This window comes from Nuphar pumila, chromosome 2, assembly GCF_984573655.1.
Source record: "Nuphar pumila chromosome 2, dmNupPumi1.hap1.1, whole genome shotgun sequence".
Lineage (NCBI taxonomy): Eukaryota > Viridiplantae > Streptophyta > Magnoliopsida > Nymphaeales > Nymphaeaceae > Nuphar > Nuphar pumila.
Window position 1 is genome coordinate 20,064,455 of NC_143250.1, and position 23,112 is coordinate 20,087,566.

The 23,112-nt window shown below is 36.2% G+C and overlaps 1 protein-coding gene across 4 annotated transcripts in view; it reads right to left on the bottom strand.

Moving 5' to 3' along the window:
- LOC149844963 (ultraviolet-B receptor UVR8-like) overlaps nucleotides 1–23,112 on the bottom strand; it is an 81,577-nt gene that overhangs the window by 39,610 nt on the left and 18,855 nt on the right. For 3 of the 4 annotated variants that reach the window (XR_016430155.1, XM_089995402.1, XM_089995400.1), the window contains exons 2-4: nucleotides 536–609; nucleotides 364–448; nucleotides 53–280 (exon numbers count right to left, since the gene is read on the bottom strand). Coding sequence is in view for 3 of the 4 variants with exons in the window: in XM_089995402.1 (XP_089851528.1) it covers nucleotides 53–280; nucleotides 364–448; nucleotides 536–609 (387 nt within the window). In the remaining variant the exon portion in view is untranslated. Of the gene's footprint in view, nucleotides 1–52; nucleotides 281–363; nucleotides 449–535; nucleotides 610–7,133; nucleotides 7,223–23,112 lie in introns of all 4 variants that reach the window. The other variant, XM_089995401.1, reaches the window with a different exon arrangement.

Sequence of the window (23,112 nt, forward strand, 5' to 3'; positions counted from 1 at the left end):
AACCAAATGAACTGAAGGGGTTTCCGGATTTCACGATAAATAACATGATTACCTTCTGTCACATCAGTATGGAGCAGATTGGTAGTAGAAGTTTTGCCTGCAGGGCCAGTAGCATCTTGAGGAAAATCAGACAACATATTAATCAGATTTTCATCACTTTGACGATTCAAACACCCATCATTATCCTCCGGCCTAAATGTGTCAATGGTAGCAGAATCTGTAACAGCGTTTGCAGTAGGGATGCACTCTTTCCAGCCCCAGGTGTGGACTTCACCTTTTTCTGGTTCACAAACAGGATACACACTTTTGTTTAAAGCAACCAAAAAATAGACCACAACCTGCTAAACTCTTTTCGTCTTCTACCTGTGACTAAAGCACAATGAGCCCATCCTGCTGCAGCTTTCACGATAGAAACATCTTCAGGGAGAGGGAATGGTTCTGGTTCTTCCTGGGAAATAAATTGCATTTAGAATTTAGGAAAGTAGCCCATAAAGAAACAAACATAAGTTCAGAGTTTGTGTGAAGTTATATGTACCGCATGTCCTCCCAAAGTCACATGGCTTTGACCCATATCATTTATTGAACCCCAAGTGAAAAGCTTCCCAGATTCTGATGTGTGCAAAAGCAGCAAAACAGCATCCTTAATCATGCATAAATTCATACAATAAAATGCTTTTTATGACACTAGGAGGCACATGAGCTTGTATCATGTGGACAGGCTATTTTGTCTTTGAAATACAAGTTTTATGACTAGTAGAGTATATTTCAACAAATCTATAAAACTAAGAAACAGATGTCCTGGTAAGATGCATAAAAACTGAAGAGTGAAAATAGGGAGAGAGAACAGAAGGTGTTGGGCACCACATCCTTGTAAAAATGTCTACAAAGAGACAATACGCATACAAGCACTAATACCTCACAAGAGATGTGCACAAAGGCACTCAAACAATACTTGAACAAATATGCACAAAGGCATAAAATAACACAAATACCCACAATGGCATGAAAAGAATCTTTATATTTGAAAAGAGAAGGAGCTTGAGCTCTCAAGCATATTCAAAATACAAGGGGAACACAACTAAAGGAGCCACCTAGGGGGCTTCCAAAGGAGTTGTTGGGAGCCACCTAGGGGGCTTCCAAAGGAGTTGTTGGGAGCCCCCAACGGTCACATTTGTGACCGTTGGAGGCTCCCCAACGACTCTTTGGGGAGCCTTCCTAGGTGGCACAAACCACGAAAATAAAAAAGAAAAAAAAAGAAAAGAAAAGAAAAAGAAAAAATAAAAGAATAAAAAGAAATACAATCATATTCCAAATGAAATATGCATAAAATAGAAAATTATAGAAATACCCTTTTCGGGTAATAAAGAGAAAAAAGATATATATATTTATATATAGAGAGATATGTATACATATATACATAGTATATATGTATATGTATCTATATATATACGAATATATATACGTACATATGACAAAATTAAGGAATACATTTTAACACCCCCCCTCAAACTTATAGTGTGATAACCGCAAGTTTGCCAAGAAGAAAATTAAATCTATGCGAACAAAGAGCCTTAGTGAAGAAATCAGCAAGTTGGTACTCAGACGTCGCATACGGAAGATCAATGACCTTCTTCAAGTATTCTTCCTTGACATAGTGAGAATCCATCTCTATATGCTTCGTACGTTCATGAAAAGTATGATTCTTGGCAATATATATTACACTTTTGTTGTCACAAGATAACTTTGTCGATTCTAGAATATGAACTCCCATATCTTCTAGAGACGCCGAATCCATATTATTTTTATGGTTGTGGATGCCATGGCTCTATACTCAGCTTCGATGGAGGACAAAGAGGCCTTTTGTTGCTTCTTACACCTTCAAGAGACCAGCGATTCACCTAAAACAATACAGAAACCAGTGGTGGAGTGACGATTATTAGGGTCACCTCCCCAATCAGAGTCAGTATACGCAATTAAATTTAATTCAGAGGATAAAGAAAAAAATACTCCCTTATTTGTTGTTCCCTTTATATATCTAATGATTCGAATGACTGCACTCATGTGAACCGATGTAGGAGCATGTTGAAATTGACTTGCAATGTAAACAACATGAGATATATCAGGCCTAGTGATGCTAAGATACATCAATGACTCGACCAGCTGTCTGTAAGGGGTAGGATTATCCAAAATAATCCCATCATCGATCCTCATCTTGGATCCAACAACTTTGGGTATTTCACAAATTTTGTCATCAGTAATGCCTGACCTGTCAATTATCTCACAAGCAAGCTTAGTTTGGGATAAAAAATATCCTCTATGAGATAAAGCAGCTTCAATGTCCAGAAAGTATGTCAGAAAATCTAAGTCTGACAACTCAAATTTTTCAATTAGCGCAGACTTAATTTTTTTAATTCCCTTGATATCATCACCTGTAATTAACATGTCATCAATATATAACAGCAAGATTATAATTCCTGCATCAGATTTCTTTACAAATAAGGCAGTGTAAGTGTAGCATGAGACAAATCCATTTTCTATCATTAAACTGTTAAATCGGTCATACCAAGCTTTGGGAGCTTGCTTTAGACCATAAAGAGCTTTTCGTAAATGGAGAACTTTACCATTAGGACAATCTATTCCAGGAGGAGCAGTCATATAAACTTCTTCATTTAAATCACCATTTAAGAAAGTAATTTTAACGTCCATTTGATAAATATTCTATTTTTTAATTGATGTGATGGTAATAAGGCATCTAACTGTAACCATTTGAGCAACAAGGGCAAATGTTTCTTCATAGTCTACCCCATATTCTTGTCCATATCCCTTAGCAACTAGACGCGCCTTATATCTCTCAAGAGTTCTATCACTCTTTGTTTTGACTTTAAAAAACCACCTACATCCTATACTTTTATTTCCTTTAGGAAGATCCTAAAACTCCCATGTTCTAGCTTTCCTAAGAGCCCTTAGTTCATTTTCCATGGCTTCTACCCATTCATTCATTTTTTTAGCTTCTTCAAAAATTTTGGGCTCAACGTATGAGTGTATGGCACTAAGGCACGCTCTATGTTTAGGAGAAAATGAGTCATAAGATATGAATCTAGAAGGGGGGTCTCCTAATTCTCTCAGTTCTTTGAGAACTTTCACCCAAAGTAATTGTTTCACTAGGTTCACTATATTTCTCTATAGCACTTTTAAAACTGCTTTGGTCTCTATGTCTGTATACAATAGGTGCCCTAGAGGATCTATCATCAGCCTCATGATAGATAAAAGGTTGAGGAGGATTGCCATCCTCTTCTACTCCATTTTCACTGGGTGTGAATTCCTCATCACTGATGTCATCATCTCTTGACAATAGATCAAATAAGAATGAATAATCCATATTTTCCTCATGAGATTCAGATTTTTCAAACCCACTAACATTTTCTAGAAAGCTTATATTTCTAGACACATTTATCATTCTTGATATCGTAGCACCAAAACCCTTTTTGAGTCTCGGAATACCCAAGGAAGGCATAAGGAATGGCTTTAGGAGAAAGTTTATCATTTTTATCTGTCAAAATAAAACATTTGCACCCAAAAACCCTTAACTTACTATAATCAGGATCTCTTTTATACAAAAATTCAAATAGTGAAATTTTATTTAAATTTTTGGATGGAAGACGGTTGATAAGATAGACAGATGCAAGGGCGGCTTCGACCCAAAATCTTTTAGGGATGTTTTGGGAAATGAGCAGGGTTCTGGTTGTCTCAATAATGTGCCTATGTTTCCTTTCGACCAAGTCATTTTGTTTTGGTGTTTTGGGACAGGATTTTTGATGAATTATCCCATATTCTCAAGATAACTTTTAAAAGCATTTGAAAGATATTCTCCCTCAGAATCGGTTCTAAGAATCTTTAAATTTTTGTCAAATTGATTTTTAATCATCATATGATAAGATTTAAATGTTGCAAAAACCTTGTGTTTATATTTGAGGAAATATATCTAAGTAAATCTAGAGAAATCATTCACAAATATCACATAATAAGAGAACCCTCCTTTTAAAATAATAGGTGTCGGTCCCCAAACACCTGAATGAACAAGTTCAAAAGGTTTTATAGTAAACATGGATCTTTGATAATAAGGCAAACTTCTCATTTTTTCAAGTGTGCAATCATTACAAACAAAATTTTCTTTATATAAATGTTTGGCAAATGGAAGATACAAAAAAATTTTGACACTGTGGTGACCAAGTCTTTTGTGTTATACATTAATGTCTTTGCGATGCAGCACATTACAAAAAGAATCTTTTGGAATTTAAAGAAAGTCCACATAGTAAAGATCTCCTTTTCTAGAGTCTTCCTCAATCAATTTCTCAGACCGGCTATCCTGTATCCAACATTTATCAGATGATAATTTTATATCACATCCATGATCCGAGAGTGACAGAAAGTAAGTTTAAATTTAGTTTTGGAATAAATCTCATTTTCGGAATAAAAAAACATTTTTCTTCAAAATTTTCAGTTCCTTTAATTTCAAGAGAAGTGCCATCGGCAGTTGAAACAAAAGATGGTTATGAATTCTTTAAAAAATCGGATAAAGAACATATGTTGGGGGGCATATGAAAAGAGGCGCCCGAATCTAAGAGCCAAGAGGTCTTACCAGGAGAAGAATAGGTAGATGTAGTTGCTCCAGAAACAGCTCCCTTAAGAAGTGGTTGAAGCGCTTCCACGATCTGATGTAGAGAAAGAGCTCCATTTGAGGGTCACATTTTCTTCCTTTTGAGATGTGGTGGCCATGGCATGCAGCTTCTTCCATTTATGGCAAACAGGTTTGATGTGCCCTTGTTCCTTACAAAAATGGCACACAATTTTGTTGTAGTCATTTCTTCCTCCTTGACCACTTGATCCTTGATTTTGATTTTTGAAGTGAGGCTTATAAGTTCAAACATTGTTCCCGGTCTTGAAACAGCATTAACGATGTCACTTTCTTCACTAGTTGAAGTTGCAAGAACACTCGAATTGTTTTTGCTAGTATTCATATGTGTTTCCCCCCACTTAGCTTTGTAATGACATCTTCAAGCGGGGAAGAAACAAAAGAGGAGAGAAGAGCGGACCGAATTTGCTCGAACTCGGGTCTAAGTCCATTCAAAAAAATTTAAAAATGGTCTTCTTCCAATTGTTTGTACCTAAGCTCAATGGCTTTTCCCCACTCCATTTAGGCTTAAGCATAGCGAGTTCATCCCATATGGATGATAATTCCGCAAAATATTCCCTTATAGACATTTCATTTTGTTGAAGGGTCAAAGCCCTTTTTTGGAGATAGTACTTGTGAGACAAGTCTCTTGACGTATACATTTTCTCAAGGTAATGCCAAGCTTCCGATGCTTTCTTGAATTTAATAATATTGGCATTGATCTTAGTTTCAACTGATGAAAAAAACCAAGAAAGAATCTTAAAAAATTTTATTTCTCATTCCTCTTGTTTCTTGGAATATTCTTCAAGAGCTCTATTTCTTTCTTCTCCTTCGAGGATTTTAATTTCACCTTTCTCTACCAAAGTAATCTTTGGTTCGGGTTCCGGTATAGAACCAAGAACGTATCCCCAAAGACCTTTACCTTTTATGTGAGCTTCCATGTTCCCGGCCCAAACATGATAGTTTGATCCATTCAACTTAAAGTCAAGAGAGAAATAGAAGTCTTTTTCGCCTATTAAAGAGAAGATAATAGAGAAAAAATCATATACCGCAATAAGATTTTAGATCTTACTTGTAGGAAACTTCTAAAATATTGGATGAAGATAAGTCTTCACATCAATCACAAAAAAAAAACTTGAAGGCACGCTTTTCGAGACACTCAACCACACGTCCTTCCTTCTTCAAACCTGACTCTGATACCATGTAAAAATGTCTACAAAGAGACAATACGCATACGATCACTAATACCTCACAAGAGATGTGCACAAAGGCACTCAAACAATACTTGAACAAATATGCACAAAGGCATAAAATAACACAAATATGCACAATGGCATGAAAAGAATCTTTACGTTTGAAAAGAGAAGGAGCTTGAGCTCTCAAGCATATTCAAAATACAAGGGGAAGACCCCTATTTATACACAACTAAAGGAGCCACCTAGGGAGCTCCCAAAGGAGTCGTTGGGAGCCCCCAACGGTCACATTTGTGACCGTTGGAAGCTCCCCAACGACTCTTTAGGGAGCCTTCCTAGGTGGCATAAACCACGAAAATGAAAAAGGAAAAAAAGAAAAAATAAAAGAATAAAAAGAAATACAATCATATTCCAAATGGAATATGCGTAAAATAGAAAATTACAAAAATACCCTTTTCAGGTAATAAAGAGAAAAAAGATATATATATTTATATATAGAGAGAGATATGTATACATATATACATAGTATATATGTATATGTATATATATACGTACATATGACGAAATTAAGGAATACATTTTGACAATCCTTTCACTTAAAGGTATCAGAATTCCAATTAAGAGGCTAAGATGTTGGTTTATAGAGTTTCTTCGATGCAAGCACATAAAAAAATATATATTTATATACATAAATACTTGCATGGAGCAGAAATCAAAATGATCATATAACACTTCCAAAATGCTAGGAAGTATAGGGCACAGCACACACAGAGGGTGATTAGGAAGGATTGTATCCTTTAGTCACCCTTGACTAAGTTAGAATTTAGAAATTAAATGAAAGAATTATAGAAATTTCTCATACACAAAATAGTAGTATAATATGAAAAAAACATTACAAGGTTGTGTGGGCAATAAATTGCCTTTACGTCAGCTTTAAATTTATTTCTCATTCCCCTGCGTTTTTCAGCCATAAATAATCATACTTTCACATTAGGACTAAGATAAACCAACCAACAAATAGAATTGACAACCAAATCAAATGCTGCAGCAAGTCCAAAATGAAACAATAAGAAAACTAGACACCATGAAACAAAATAATCAACTCTGTCCTCGCAAACGGCATTCACAGTATGATACTAAGAATACCCATGTTGGCATCTTGAAATTGCTCCAATTTCTAGCTTGTGCATAACATGCAGCATTGACAAACACCTGCATGTATATGATAAGCACGCACACACACACATGGAAGTTGTGGCAAATGTTACCATTATTGATTTTCAAATGGATGTCTGCTTACAAGGTCTTGATCCAGTTTCCAACAAAATAGCTCAACTCATCCTAGTCCAAACTGATTCTGCATATAATAGCGCAGCTTGGTGTAAAAAGTATGTCCTTTCACAGCCCATCCTGAAAAAAATGTGCCAAGGGGTTGAGGTGTAATACCCATAATTTTTAATACTAATATTTGAGATTAATTACGTAAGATTTGCATAAGTTTGGATCTGGGAGCAACCCACACCCAGGAAATCCGGTCTAAACCCGGAGGCGGAGCAATGCAGGCTCCAGAATGCTGATCCAAACTACATTTGGATCGGCAAGGACTCCAGAAAACCTGTTTAACGAAGCGGGTCATGTTCGTAATGGGTTAGATAAAGATCTAGGAAACTCAAAGCCCAAAGGGAAAACTACGAAGGATTTTTGGGATCATTGGGCAAATCAGGATATTTGTCATAGAGGGGTAGTTCGAGAACTCCCCATGGATGCGACCTCCTGCTCCATGGGGAGCTGCCATGTGGCCCAAAGGGAAAGCCCGAGTTTTTTTGGGGGTAGTTTCAAAAAGTTTTCCACTGTGTTTAAAAAAAAATCTCCCTGGCTTTGAAAGGAGGGATGTTACATGAGGTCACCCACTTTATCTTGATGTAGTTAGTGAAAAAATCCTACTTGTTTTAGAAAAACGTTTTGTCCTCCTGGCTGGAACCAACACAACTGGCTTATACCTCACCATGTGAAGCTGCACCAATGAACAGTTCAGCTTACGATTAGGGTCTTTCTCCATCCTTCCTATCCTACCTGACAGTTCCAATGCATCCTCATATTGTCAACAAATTGCTGTTTAGTTCTGATTACCTACTGAAAAGACACTAGTTTTGCAAGGTTAATAGTGAATCTAATTAATATTTAGGTGGTAAGCATTAAATCTGCTAGCAATTCTTGATAGTGTGGATGTGTAGGCTTTGAAATCCTTCTATTCCTTACTTGGTCCTCTGTTTTTCAGTAAAGGATCATGAGACCTCTGTGTGTGTGTGTGGTGGTGATGGTGGCGTAATAGTCATATGCTACTCTTAGTTTTCTATTGTTTACTCTATCTTGCATTATACCTAGACCTTAATCTATAACCTCTAATTTATTTTGTTTAGTGTTGGAGGGCCATTTTTCCTTTTCTCCTTGCATGTCTCTCAGCTGCAAGTGGGACAAAGATCATAGTTTTTCCTTCTTTTTAACAAGATTGAGACTAGTGCTTGCATTTTCTACATCTTATAGAAGAAATAAGCTTGTTTTCTCCACGCTGAATTGAATTATTTTATGCTAAAATTCTTTTAAAATCTAAAAGCTGCAATTTGTTCAATACAAAATGAACATATTTCATTATCAATTCATAGGGGCTTGGGAATCCCACTTTTAGGAGAGAGGCAGGTAGTTTCCTTATATTGAATGCAAATAAAGGGAGTGGTGCCACATTTGGGACAGGATAATATTATGTGGAGGAATATCTATGTATCACTTAAATATTTTCTCATTAAATTATATCAACGATGATATATTCTAACATATCATTTTTATATCCAAACCATTGGCTTAAATGTTTCCTGATATCAAATTTCTTTTATTGTTGATATATGTTTAACACATCATTTTTTATATTCAAAGATGACGAAATAATGGGTGAATGACAGATATAATATCGTCTAATAATTGCAAACTATTGTAATATTTGAGTGAATCCAAATGCACCCTTATTTTTAATACAATAATAATTTGATACTATTGCTTTATCTTTGCAAAAGAGTATTTTCTGATACTTGAAAAAATTGTTTCTATTTATCCATTTATTCTAAAAAATAAATATGGTATTGGTTTAAATATCTATGTTATCCACTGCGATGTCAGCATTCAACAAAACTATGGACAACAACTCTTTCCAGTGGAGGAAAAATATCAAGCAGTCAGTCACCTGAAAGCATAAAATATTCATGGATAGCGAAAGGTGTAACCATTATTAATTCAGATTAGAAATGCTTAAAAGTGGACATGTGTAAACATATGATGGTTTTTCAAATCTACACCAAATACTTAAAATGTTTGATGAATTGGACAAGATTAGAAAAATTCTTTTGAGAGGTGAGATTAGAAATACTAAATATGTGCCAGAAGTTTTCTTACAATTGGTGCAATAAGTCGGCCTAGCTAAGGCGTAGATCAAGTGAGCTAGCTACAGAGATCACTCACCCTAATATGTGATGCACAACTTATAGTTATACATAAAACTTGACCTTAAAGATCATATGTTCTCATGTTAATACAAAAAACAATAAAAGAGTAGGGTATGGAATAACCGGCTAGCCAATATTGATAAGAATATCAAGAAAATAAAATTTTCATCCATAGCCCAAGAAAATAAAAATTTCATCTATACTCATTAAATGCTAGTAATCCATGGTCTCTTCTATCTCAAGGGTTTAATCATCAATCTTGATGATATATAGTACTCAGTGTATAGATATATCTCGCCCTTCAATTCTTGTAGCGGAAACAAGGTTTGCCTCTTCTATCATTGTGGCCGATTAATTAGTAGGCTTACAGTAGCATAAATGGTTACGTTAGAGGAATGGCCTTCCTAAAACCATATATAGCTAGAGAAGGCAACAAAAAGTTAAACGACAAGCTAGCAATACATCAATCAGCTTTTCAAGTTTAGGGAGTGATTCTTTCCGTGATGGGGATGACAATATTTGTATTGTATAAATTTTGTGAGATGCAACACTCCATGAGCCAAAAGTGTACAAGTATTGTTCTTAAACATGAAAATGGAAATGAACTCGCAGATAAATTAAACTTTGTTGATATGATGACTAGCATGGTTTTTTCATTGGTCCAACCAAAAATAACTATATTGCAACTTAGATGAACTAGTTGGAGCACTTCCTCACATATCCATGTAATGAAGTATGAAGGTTCTCCCAAAAGGTGATGAAATCACCAAAAAAACATATAATCTCCAAACAAGGAACTAGTGCACTAAGGCATGCCACACACAAAAGATTCAATAGATTTCAAAAAAAGGCAAGAGCAATGTAAAAAAATATATAACTTTATTAAAGAATAGCTTCTAAGAAGCTTAAGAATACAAAGGGATTTAAGCCCTTATTTATAAACAAGAGGAGACAACTATAAGGTGCCATTTACAATAATGTCCCTTGTCTATTATCTAAATGACAGAACTAACCTTGTATAAAATGACCAGAATACCCTTGATCTATTTTCTAAATGATAAAACTACCCCTATACAAAAATGACCAAAATGCCTTTGGTCTATTTTCTAAATGACAGAACTACCCTTATACAAAATGACCAAAATGCCCCAACCTAAATTACATTATCAAATATAACTTAACATCCCTCCTCAAACCTAAAGTGATGTAACCGAAAAATTGTTAAGAAGAAAAGTAAACCGAATTTTAGTGAAGAAATCTTTAGGCTGATATCCCGATGTAACAAACGGCAACTCAATATTCCCTTTCAGATATTTATTTCAAATGTAGTGGCAGTCCATCTCAATATGTTTAGTCGTCTAATGAAATGTGTGGTTGCTTGCATTATAAATAGTGCTCTTATTGTCGCAACATAGATTCAAAGGCTTTGAGATGATGATACTCATGTCACTAATAAGGTTCATGAGCCATACAAGTTTCATTATTGCCGTGGTCATCGCACGGTATTCAACTTCTGTTGATGATAAAGAACATTTTTGTTGCTTTTTTCACTTTCAAGAAATCAGAGAATCACCTAAAAAACACAAAAAACAGTAGTTGAGATACGATCATTTTGGCTACCTCCCCAATCAGCATTAGTAAAAGCAAGTAATTCTAAAGATGAGGGGGATAAGAAAAGCCCTTTAGTAAGTGAGTTCTTTATATATCTAACAATCCTCAGGACTGCACTCATGTGGACTGTTGCTGGTGCATGTTGAAACTAACTGCCCGAGTGAACAGCATAAGCAATGTCAGGCCGAGTTATAAACAAATAAGTGAGAGACCCGATTAGTTGTCTATAAGGTGTGGGATCATCCAGAAGAACTCCATCCTCTAACCACATCTTAGAGTTGATTACTTCAGAAATTTCAACTCTTTTATCACCGATATGCCAGCTTTAGCACAAATGTCTACAGCAAGCTTCATTTGGAAAAGAATATAGCCACATTGAGAATACGCAACCTCAATACCTAAGAAATATCTCAAGAAACCCACGTCAGACATATCAATTTTTTTTAAAATATTTTTAATATCCCTAACACCTTGTTTATCACTTCCAGCAATTATCATGTCGTTGACATATAGCAAGAAAATAACAATATTAGCACATATACTTTTGACAAACTGAACAGTATCAGTATAGCAAGAATGATAACCCAAATTTGCCTTAGAAGCTTGCTTAAGTCCATACAAGGCCTTTTTAAGTTAAGAGTTTTACCTTTTTTAATATTAAACCCAGGTGGTGGATCCATATAAATTTTCTCTTTAAGTTCATTATTTAAGAAGGCATTCTTAACATCTAGTTGATATATAAGTCAATTATGAATGGACACAATAGCTATAAGGGTCCTAAATGTAGTCATTTGAACCACAGGAGCAAAAATCTCCTTATAATCGATCCCATATTCCTGTGAGTATTCCTTGGAAACTAACCTAGCTTTATATTGTTCTAGGGATCCATCACTTTTAGTTTTAACCTTTAAAACCCATCTACATCCTATGGCTTTATTTCCTAAAGGTAAGTCAACTATGTCCCATGTTTTAGCTCCTTTTAGAGAATTTAATTCAACATTCATAGCCTCAACCCAGTGAGGAAGATTCTTTGCTTCATGATAGTGGGACGATTCATAATAGGAATGAATTGCTATTTTGCAGACTCTATAAGTAGGTGCTAGTGTGTCATAAGATACAAATCTACTAGGAGAAACAAAAACTTTATTTGATCTCCTTAGTGAAGGTTCATCCATGATAGAAGGACTAGAATATTTTTCTAAGGCATTTGGGGGATTTGGTTGATCACGCTAGGAATACACTTGCGTAGTTTTAAAACTTTCTTTTTCAACCTGATCATTTAAAATATCATTTGCAAGAACATCATTATGAAAATCACAAGGTTCATCAATATTCAAATTATCATGGCCAATGTCATCATTTCTAGGTAAAAGATCAAACAAAAAAGTGTAATCTGCTTCTTTTCTTTCACATTTTTCAAAGTCATTTTCATTTTCTAAAAAGGTTACATCTTTAGAAACATAAAACTTATTATTTTTAATGTCAAAATATCTATATTCCTTCTGACTTTCTCTGTATCCAATAAAAGCGCATTCAATGGCTTTTGGAGACAATTTATCTCTTTTGTGTTGAAGAACAAAATACTTACATCCAAAAATGTGTTGCCTTTTGAAATCAGCTAATCTTGAAAATGTTTTTCATAAGGAGAAACATTTTTTAAAGAAGATGAAAGCATTCTATTAATTAAATAAACTGAAGTTAGGACAAACTTAGCCCACATTTTTTTTAACATCTTTGGAAATAAGAAGCGTTCTAGCAGTTTTCATGATATGTTTATGTTTTCTTTCTGCTAGGTCATTTTGTTAAAGAGTTTGAAGACATGATTTTCGGTGATGAATTTCATTTAGTCTTAAATAATTTTAAAATTCCAGAGAGGAATTCTCCACCTGAATCAGACCTAAAAACAGTAATATTATTTTAAAATCGATTTTTTATAGTCACATGAAACTCTTTAAAAAAAGAAAATACCTTAGACTTTACAGAAAGGAAGCAAATCCAAATGTATCTAGTGAAATCATCAATAAAGGTAACATAGTATGAATAGTCCCTTTTAGATATGATAGGAGAAGGGCCCCACACATCCGAATGCACTAACTCAAAAGGTCTTTTTGAAACAAAACTCCTTTCAAAAAGGGATGGATTTCATTTTCCCAAAAATGCAATCTTTACACGTAATATCTTTTTCATTACAAAAAACTTTCATAAATGGAAATAAGTACATCTTAGAAAAACTTGGACGTCCAAGTCTTTTGTAATAAGTTTGAATATCTTTTTCTTGGACATAATTACAAAAATTATCGGATGGAAGATTCAAAGAGTCCATGAAGTAAAGATCTCTCCTCTATGGCCTTGCCCAATCAACTTCTCGGACCAGAGATCCTGCACGGAGCAACCCTTAGAAGAGAAGATTTTATATTTATTATCAGAAATTTAAGATACAGAAAAAATATTCAAATTTAATTTTGGAACTACTCTAATTTTTAGAACATAAAAATTTTCAAAATTTTTAAATCTCAAGGTTCCAATGCTTTCAATTTTCAAAGAAGTTTCATCCGCATTTGAAACAAATGATGTTAATTCTCATTTGGTGTCATATGAAAGAAACACAAGATTCAAGGATCCAAGAACCCATACCTAGAGGAAATAAAGAGGCAATGGCAACTCCCAAAGTTGATGAAATCTTAAGAAATTTTTGAAGCGCCATTGTTAGTTGACTAATTGAATCTTTAAGATCTCCTCCATCATTGCTTCTTCTTTTCTTCTTTGAGGTGGACCCTTCAACCGAAGCAGCCTTGTTCTTCAACTTAGGAGAAATGGGCTTGGTGTGACCCAGTTCATTACAATAGTGACAAATGACTTTTCTTGGTTCACCATTAAATTGCTTTACAAAATGAGGTGGTCTATAAGGTTTGACATTGTTTTTGAGTCTAGATACAGCCAAAAACTTCATCACTAGCTTTAGTAGTTTGCAAATTTAGCCGAGTTTCTTCTTGATAAATCTCAACCAATGAATCTTCAAGAGGCATAGATGAGGATCTATGAAGTAAAAAAGACCACACTTGCTCAAATTCCGATCTCAATCTTTGTAAAAATTGGAAAAGATGCCCTTTTTTCATTCATTTTCCCCTAAGTTCAACATCGTCAATAGCAACCCACTTAAGCTCTAGAAGGGCAAGCTCATCCCAAAGAGAAGATAGAGCACTATAGTAGTCGTGCAAACACGTCACCTTGTTTTGTTATCATAATCTTTTATTGCAAGACATATTGTCTTACAAGATCTTTTTTGGTATACATTTTTTTCAAGAACGATAATGCTTCATTGGATTTCCTAAATTTGGCTATGTTCGCACAAATTTTTATATCAACATTGTTCATAAACCATGCAAATATTTTTGCATGGTTGTTTTCTCAATCTTCAAGTTTGACATTGTATTCATTAATAGCTTTTGTACGCTCCCCTCCTTCAAGAGTCTTTTCGGCACTACCCACAACCATAGTAAGCTGGAGTTCAGGTTTGGCAATGGTTCCCATGACATATCCCCATATTTTTTGTCCTTAAGATGATTTTTCATTGCCGCAGCCCACATCATATAATTATTTCCATCGAGCTTGAAAGAAAGCTCAATTTTGCCTTGCACTCCATGGAAAACCCAAATAAGGAAAATAACTATATATAAAAGAGAGAGGAGACAAGAAACACTTCACTGAAAGGATGCTCCTCAAAAATTACACTCCCACAAGGAGAACACCAAGCACTCTCCACGCAATGAGACTAGAGGTAATACAAGAGTGGCACACTTCCCGAGGTACTGGTCACACTTCCACAAGCTTCAAGAGGCACCAAAAAAAATGCAGCTTGACCACCAAGCTCTGATACCATATAATGAAGTATGAATGTTCTCCAAAAAGGTGATGAAATCACCAAAAACACAATCTCCAAACAAGGAACTAGTGCACTAAGGCACACCACACAAAAGATTCAATAGATCTCAAAAAGAGGCAAGAGCAATGTAAAAAATATATACCTTTATTAAAGAATAGCTTTTAAGAAGCTTACGAGTACAAAGGGTTTTAAGCCCTTATTTATAAACAAGAGGAGGAGACAAATGGGAGCCTCCAAATAGATGCTGGGAGCACTCCCAACAACTATAAGGTGGCATTTATAATAATGCCCCTAGTCTATTCTCTAAATGACAGAACTAGCCTTGTACAAAATAACCAGAATGCCCCTGGTCTATTTTTTAAATGATAGAACTACCCACATACAAAATGACCAAAATGCCCCAACCTAAATTAGGTTATTAAATATAACTTAACAATTCAAACTATCAAATCCCAACAGATTAACATTGGCAAAAGAAGAATATATTTGACATACATAAAGTCAAATTTGAAATTGTCACTTGAAAAATAATTGTTATTTGCCTTGAAACAAAACAGAGGTTGTTGGAAGGAACACATATATGCGAACATACAACATGCATATATATATATATATATGTATGTATGTAATAAGGTATGAACTGCCAATGAAACTATAAAGTTGAAAATGTACTTCCTCTTCACCCATTTAATCTAAAGCAACGTTCATGCTATCCAAGTCTTTGGGAATGAAGAAGAGATTAAAAGCTTGAATAGGAGCACAAATTATCAAACGAAGGGACAAGGCACAAGAGAGAAAACATAAGAGAGGAAAGCATAAAATAAACTTCATTAACATAAGAGAGAGAGAGAGAGAGTTACATCCAATATAATGGTCAATTCACCTTTCCTAATCTCCTATCACAAACTGGACCAAAATGAGCATCACACTTTGATCCTCATTGTTACAGACCCTTTCCAGATCCAGGTCCAACCCAGTGTTGGATTTGCCCAGTCCAGGATCCCCTCCAAAGGAGCCGCCCAGCCTATCCCATGCAAGTTGGGCCTATGCAGGATTTATCTGAAGTGCATCCTAGCCTGGAATCCTACCCATGCTGGGACTATGGTGGGATGCCTCCCCGGAATCCCATCCACGATGGGATCGTGCTTGTACTATTACTTTCTTGCATCTTGTAAATCTATAACTAAATGTACCTAACTTAAGTATTTTTTAATGAAGATTATTGAGTGATTCCTCTTTTCTTCGTTTGTATTCGTGTGAGTGATTGTTTATGAAAGAACGGTTCTTATCCATCACCCATCTGCCATCGCCAGCCAATCGGGAATGTATTTCTCCCTTCCAGTTGATGCCCTTCACCACCCGCCTCGTTTTCCAAACCCAAAAGATGGGATGTCTCTCTCACATCCTGTCGGTTTCTCCCTAGCCATGTCCCCTAGCATGGGACATGCCCCCTGTAACGACCCCAATCCATACCCTTTTAAAAATGCGGAAAATTTTTTTTTTTTCTAAGAGTTGCGGAAACCTTTCCAGAGATCTGGGGTCCTCACAGTTCCACTTTCCATTGGATAGCCCATCCACCACAAACGAAGTTGCAATTATCATCAAAAACAACCAACTAAAACTCTTTTATTAATGAGTAAGTAATTTCAAAGACAAGGTTTTCTTCAACTGAAAGTAAAGTAACACTTGCAGAAATTAAAAGAACTGAAAGACAAAAGAAAGAGCCATTATGTCCTCTACTGAAGCTGACAAGCCCAAGTATAACTCATCCATCCCCAGATGCATGTCCAACTTCACTGTTCACCATTTCCTGTGAAAAACCAACAAAGTAGGGTGTCAGAACCGAAATTCTAAGCACAGCTACTTCTAAAGAAACCAGGTGAGAGAAAGAACATGGATAAGATTTCATGCAGTGATTTGAGTGAGTGCAGATATAAAATTTGCAACATCTAAATATCCATAACTACCAATAATTGCATTTACTCACCAGTCATGAACAGTAAACAGTGTCATATATTAATAACTAAATGATCAAACATTTCAGCATGATTTCACAAAGTAAGTCATATGCTACCAACAAATGATGTCATGATATCAAGAATGAGTCAAACATGCATGATCTAATGCATAACAGAAAAATGCATAATTAGGTACAATGCATGATTTCTTCTGTTATCTTTCATTTAAGTTTCATCTTTCCATATGCATGCCCTATTAGATGCACACATCTTTAAGTTTCTCTTTTTAATTACCGTGGCTCGTGGATACACCAAACGGGTACAAACCCCGAGGTCAAGTAGGTTCCCAGGGTAGCTTAACACACAATTTGTATTTTATTACTGGGTTCCAACTTAGCCCTCGACCGATATCAGGAAACAGCACCATCCATCGGAACATTAGACCTCCACATCTAATGTCGGGGACACAAGGCACACCCCACGCCCACAAGTGCCACTTCCTTGGTACCATAAACTCACAGTTGTGACTAACACACCACTCTCGGGTAAAGTGGTGGGCTCTCCCTAAAACCGTGGCCAAGAGAAGAACCTCAATATCGGGTTCAGGGGCAACAACGCACACGGAGTTTTTGTATCCTCACAGTCTCCCCAAGACCGGATATCCAAGATTCTCACACTCCAGATGAGATATCCCAGAATATATATTACATTGTTCTTATTCATTATATTTTTTTTATTAAGTCCATTCTTTAGGCTTGCAACACAATATGCAAAAGTAAAGTGAAAAACCCTCATCCTCCCTTGCGGGGACCCATTCGGGACTCCAGCCCGTGTAAACACATAGAACAGTGTAGTAAAGTGTCAAACCATCTCATGTGGTTTAAGTGATGCATTAAAAAAAAACATATATGAAAACAACCCAAACCCACAGCTCTCCAGGCCGATGATGGTCCATTTAGGCCATCGATGCATCGCATGCAAAAATCATAACTTGCAATGTAGGCAATCATACCAGCATAATTCCATATGCACATTCATTCATACCATTTTAACAATGTGCATGAGCTTTCGCAGTCATATGCATGTGTAACCATTCATGTGTACGTGTTTTCATGAAATCACCTAACACGCATGCATTCATTCATAGTTTCATGAGAATATTTATGCATGATTCTACAGGCCAATAGACTTCGATCCCATATATGCACATGCATTTACAATTTGCTATTTCATGAGCAACACATGCTTCCTATGAGTGGTCCGCACACACAATCACTATACAATTTAATAAGATATTGCAAAATTTCAGTCAACATAAGGTACATATAGATAATCAAGTTTTGTGTTCACCATGCCACATTTCATAGCAAATAAAGGAATGCACATTGAACTAAACATATAATTTTTCCATGACAACTGAAAACACAAAACTTTTATAATCATTCAAATTCAACATCTACTATCCTTAGATTTAGTTGACTGTCCAAGACAGATCGGTTTTACCACTTTCTAACCAAAGTTAGAGGCAACAAAAATTCAGATTCCATTTGAGTTTCCAAACAGATTTCTTGTACATGCCAGAAATTTAATTTCCTTTTAGAATCAGATTGAATTAGAATGCTACAACAAAACAAAATTGCAACAATCATTCAGTTTAGTGTTAGTTGACTATTCAAGACGGGTAAATTTTTGTGGTTCCAAAAGAAGTTAACATTTGGGACTTCATAAATAAATTTCAATATGTTAAAACCTCTTTCGAAATCTGATCCAGTGTTTACACTCATATGTTTATATACTGATATATATATTGATATATATATATATATATATATATATATATATTGGTTGATTCAAGAATCTACCTCAAATCTGTCAGCCCCAAAATCGGTCAGTATTACTGTTAAAACTTAACAAACTCTAGGTCAAGGAATCAAAACCATATTTTTTTTTTCTAACTAATCACATGCATCTGAACTTGTGCATCTACATATTTCTCAAAACAACACGCGCTGAACCTAGTTTTCTTTTGACACTCTCGTGCACAGAAAATTATACAGATTTATGTGTGGTTCCTGTTCAAAAAAAAATGACAGGATTGAGTGTGGTATATGTCAACACACACACACACAGGCTAATCACTGCTTAAGCAAATCAGCAGATTTTAAATCAAGTTTATGCTAACAAAATATGTCGCCTTTGTTACATATCAGATTCTCATTAACTATTTGATTCACATGAAAATAAGTGGAGACACAACGTATCAGATTTAAGTAGAAACCCAAAATTACCCAAGTTTGGTACATAACAGAACTCGTGTGAATATTCTTTACCCCTTTTTTTTTTTTCAAGCGAGTTACAGGCCAGCTCCCAGCTGACTAGGTCAGCTGGGCCTGCTATGACCCGGTTCAAAAGGTGCACAGCACCCATTTATATGGCTGATCAATATCAAAAGAGAGTATGCATTACGGACTTGATTAGAAATCAAGTTTGATAAGTGTAACTAACACATAAGTGTTCAGATTTAGAGTCTACCAATAACACACATTGTACATGCCCAAGCATGCACCCGTGCACAACATAAACATACCTCACATGTGCACACAGGCACTAGACACACATCCACTCTCTGTATGAGGAAAAGCCCCTAATCTCACATAACACATCATTTGCTTTGATTCAATAGCACATTTTATTGATTCTAATTTAATTTAACCACATTATATTACATAAAATGCTAAAACATCGAGAATCAATCATTAAATGAGTTAGCATCATCAAATTAACAAGAGATTGAAAACCCTACAACTGGGGCCATCCGATACCTCATAGAGTACATATATTTTCAAGAAATCGAAATACAATTTCCCCCTCAAATCGAAACAAAATGTAAATCCTCAATTTCGACTGAATTAGGGTTTTCGTCAATCATCCCCAAAATCTGAGGTAATCCCAAAAAGGAATACTCGGGATCCACACGGCTGGGGCCATCCCCTACCTTAGCCGACCCCCTTTTCCCAATGGGACCCTCAAACCTCCAAACTCAGAGGTTAGGGTTTTTCGGATTAGGGTCGATGAAAACCCCCAAAACCAAATTTACTTCACGAAACAACAAAAGAGCAACAACCATCCATGCAAAATGTCCTCAGGTACCCTCACCTCAAAAGACTACACGGGATCGAACCCATGTTCGATCCCTCACCTAGAATCGAGAGGAGCACCGTACCTCTTTCTCGGCGACTTTTCCGACGATCGGAGGCTGTCGTGGCTGCAAGAGAAGGGTCGGCTGGGGGTTTGCTCCCTGGTGCTGCCGTGACAGGAGTGCTTGCCGTGGTCTGTGGTGGCCCAAAACTTGTCGGCGACTCCTTCTTTCTCCGGTGCGCGCACGCAGACAGGGTGAGAGAGACGGGGAGAGAGAGAGATTGAGTAGAGAGAGATGGGGCTGAGTGAAGAGGGCGAGAGCCCCTCTCCACTCCCCTCCTTTATCGGCCCCAGGCCTCCCCCTTCTCTGCCGAGATGGGCGCGGGGTCGGTTACGCCCTGCGTAACCCCCCCTTTCCCCCCTTTCCTTTTTTTGTGTTAGGTTTTATCGGGCAACCCTTATCGGGTTGCCCTTTTCATTTAACAGGGCAGAGATATGGGGTGGGGCTCGGGTCCGAACCCGAGACCCGCAACCCGGCCCCAAGACAAAATGGGTCCACAAGTGGATCCAAATGGATCCGTTGTGGATCCTCGAATTAAATTAAAATTTTAAAATAGAAAAATTTTTATTTATCTATTATTATCATTAAATCAAGATTTCAAATAAATAAATCCTAATTACCCCCCTTTATGGGTCCTGGATCCGTAATGTGGATCTAGGCCCAAATTGAAAAGTTTGAAATATTTTCTAATAAAAATCTCGGGTTTTACACCCCCACCGCACGCCTCAGCTTCCGCCCACCTAACTTGTTGTCCCCTGCCCGGCAATACGTCCTATCCACCTTTCGCCCGCCTGATCGAGTCCCTACCCTGGGACATGCCTCTCTATGTCTCTCCTTCAACGCCTGCTCGCCCGCCCCTTCTTGCCACACGCTGCAGTGTGTCCGATGGTACTATAAAACCGGATCTTTGCTTGGAAGAAGAAGATGATAGAGAGGAGAAGAAGTTGTTGCAATGCCCCAAAATTTCAACAACAGGGACGTCGGGGCTCTTTTCCTTATATGAAAGAAACTTTCTAACTTACATGAACATTTACAGTATTGCCCTATATTAACAACAATCTAATATACAAGGGGCAAAACTGAAAAATACAATACAGCACTCATAATAAAACATGATAAATAGAAAATAACTTCAATATAAACCAAATCTAGATCTAGATTATGCATCTAGGCAAGGATGTCACGTCTCAATATCCTCCCTCAAGTTATGCATGGTGAGAACCATAGAAACCTTGTTCTTTAAAAACCAAAACCGTTGTTTACTCAAGCCTTTTGTAAACAAATCAGCCACTTACTCTTCTGTTCCAATGAACTTCGCCCTAATTTCTCCATTCTCAATTTTGCTTCGAATGAAATGTTGATCTATTTCAATATGCTTAGTTCTCCCATGCTGAATGGGATTAAGAGAGATCTTAATAGCACTCTGAATATCATAGAATAATATGGAACATAGAAATTTTTGACCTAATTCCCCAAGCAAGTATCTAATCTACGTTATCTCTGAAACTACTGTAGATTGTGCAGCTGCCTTCTATTTCTTACTACTCCATGAAACAAGATCAGTTCTAAGAAATACGTTATATCCTGAAACTGATTTTCATTCATCTGGATCACCTGCCCAATCCGCATCTAAATAAGCCATTATGGTCACAACATTATTTGTTCTACTTCCTCTCTTGTAACACAGATCGTCACCCAAAGTAACTTTGAGGTACCGAAGTATTCGCTTGATAGCTTCCACATGGCTGGTTTTTGAAGCATGCATGTATTATGACATTTGGTTTTGGTAGGATCATTATATAAATCTCTTTCATCATGACTAAGTTAAAAGAGGCTTAGAGTCTTTCATGTCGGCTTTGTTCAGTAAATCAATAGTATATTTATGTTGTGTTAACACCAATTTGTCTGTTCCTCTATCAACTTCAACTCCCAAGAAATATTTCAGCTTACTCAGATCCTTAATCTTAAACCTATGGCTTAAGATTTCTTTGATTTCCGCTATATGCTCCTCATAATTTCCTGTAAGTATTATATCATCTACATAGATGAGTAGAACAGTTTACCTTTGTATATAAAAAGAGAGTGATCAAGTTGTGATCCGACAAATCCATGCCTTGAATTTCAAGGGAGAAGCTCTCAAACTACGATATGGACGCTTGCTTAAGACCATATATAGCCCCATTTAATTTGCATACATATCGATAGGAATCTTTTTCACTATATCCCTGAAGTTGCTCCATATAGACTTCCTCCTTCACGTCCCCATGTAAAAATGCATTCTTAACATCAAGTTAGCTCAACGTCCAGCCATATTTAACAGCAAGAGATAAAATAATGTGTATGGTCCCCATTTTCACCACTGGACTGAAGGTTTCATCATAGTCCAACCTGTATTTCTGTGTGAAGCCTTTTGCCACCAATCTGGCTTACCTTTCTATACTTACATCGGGTTTATATTTAATCTTATAAACCCAATTCGATCCCACAATATTTTTATCAATAGGTCTTGGAACGACGTCCTATGTTTGGCACTCATATAGGGCCCTTATCTTCTCATTCATAGCTTTTATTCACCTATTCGATTTTGATGCAATATGATATGTTCTGGGCTCTTCGCGCTTCGAGATAGCAGTCAAGAATAATTGATGATCTATACTGAAATCTTCATAAATGACCCATCTCTCTACTGGATGTCTGATTTGGTTGGATCTCCTCACATCTGATTGCATATGGCTGCCTTCAATGCTGGTTATATTATGCTACAATGGATGTGTTTCTGATTCAGCCTCTACTTGTCATAGGTATCATTGCACAAATTTTTGTGGTTGTACCCTTTCCCTTTGAATCTTCCCTTCAGTTGGTTATTTTGATCATCATTCTGTTGAATATCAGTTTGCTGTAATGTAGTTCCAAATAAATCAAAGAAAATGAGACCAATTTGAAATAACAGAAGATCAAGCTAAGTAAAGAAAAATAACAATAAAAGCCTAGACGTTTTTCGCAGCAATTTTTTTTTTTTGCTGCACGTCAGATATATCAAATCTCAAAATATATATAACCAATCTTTTTTTTATCTGAAATCAGACCGATGAAGACAAATTT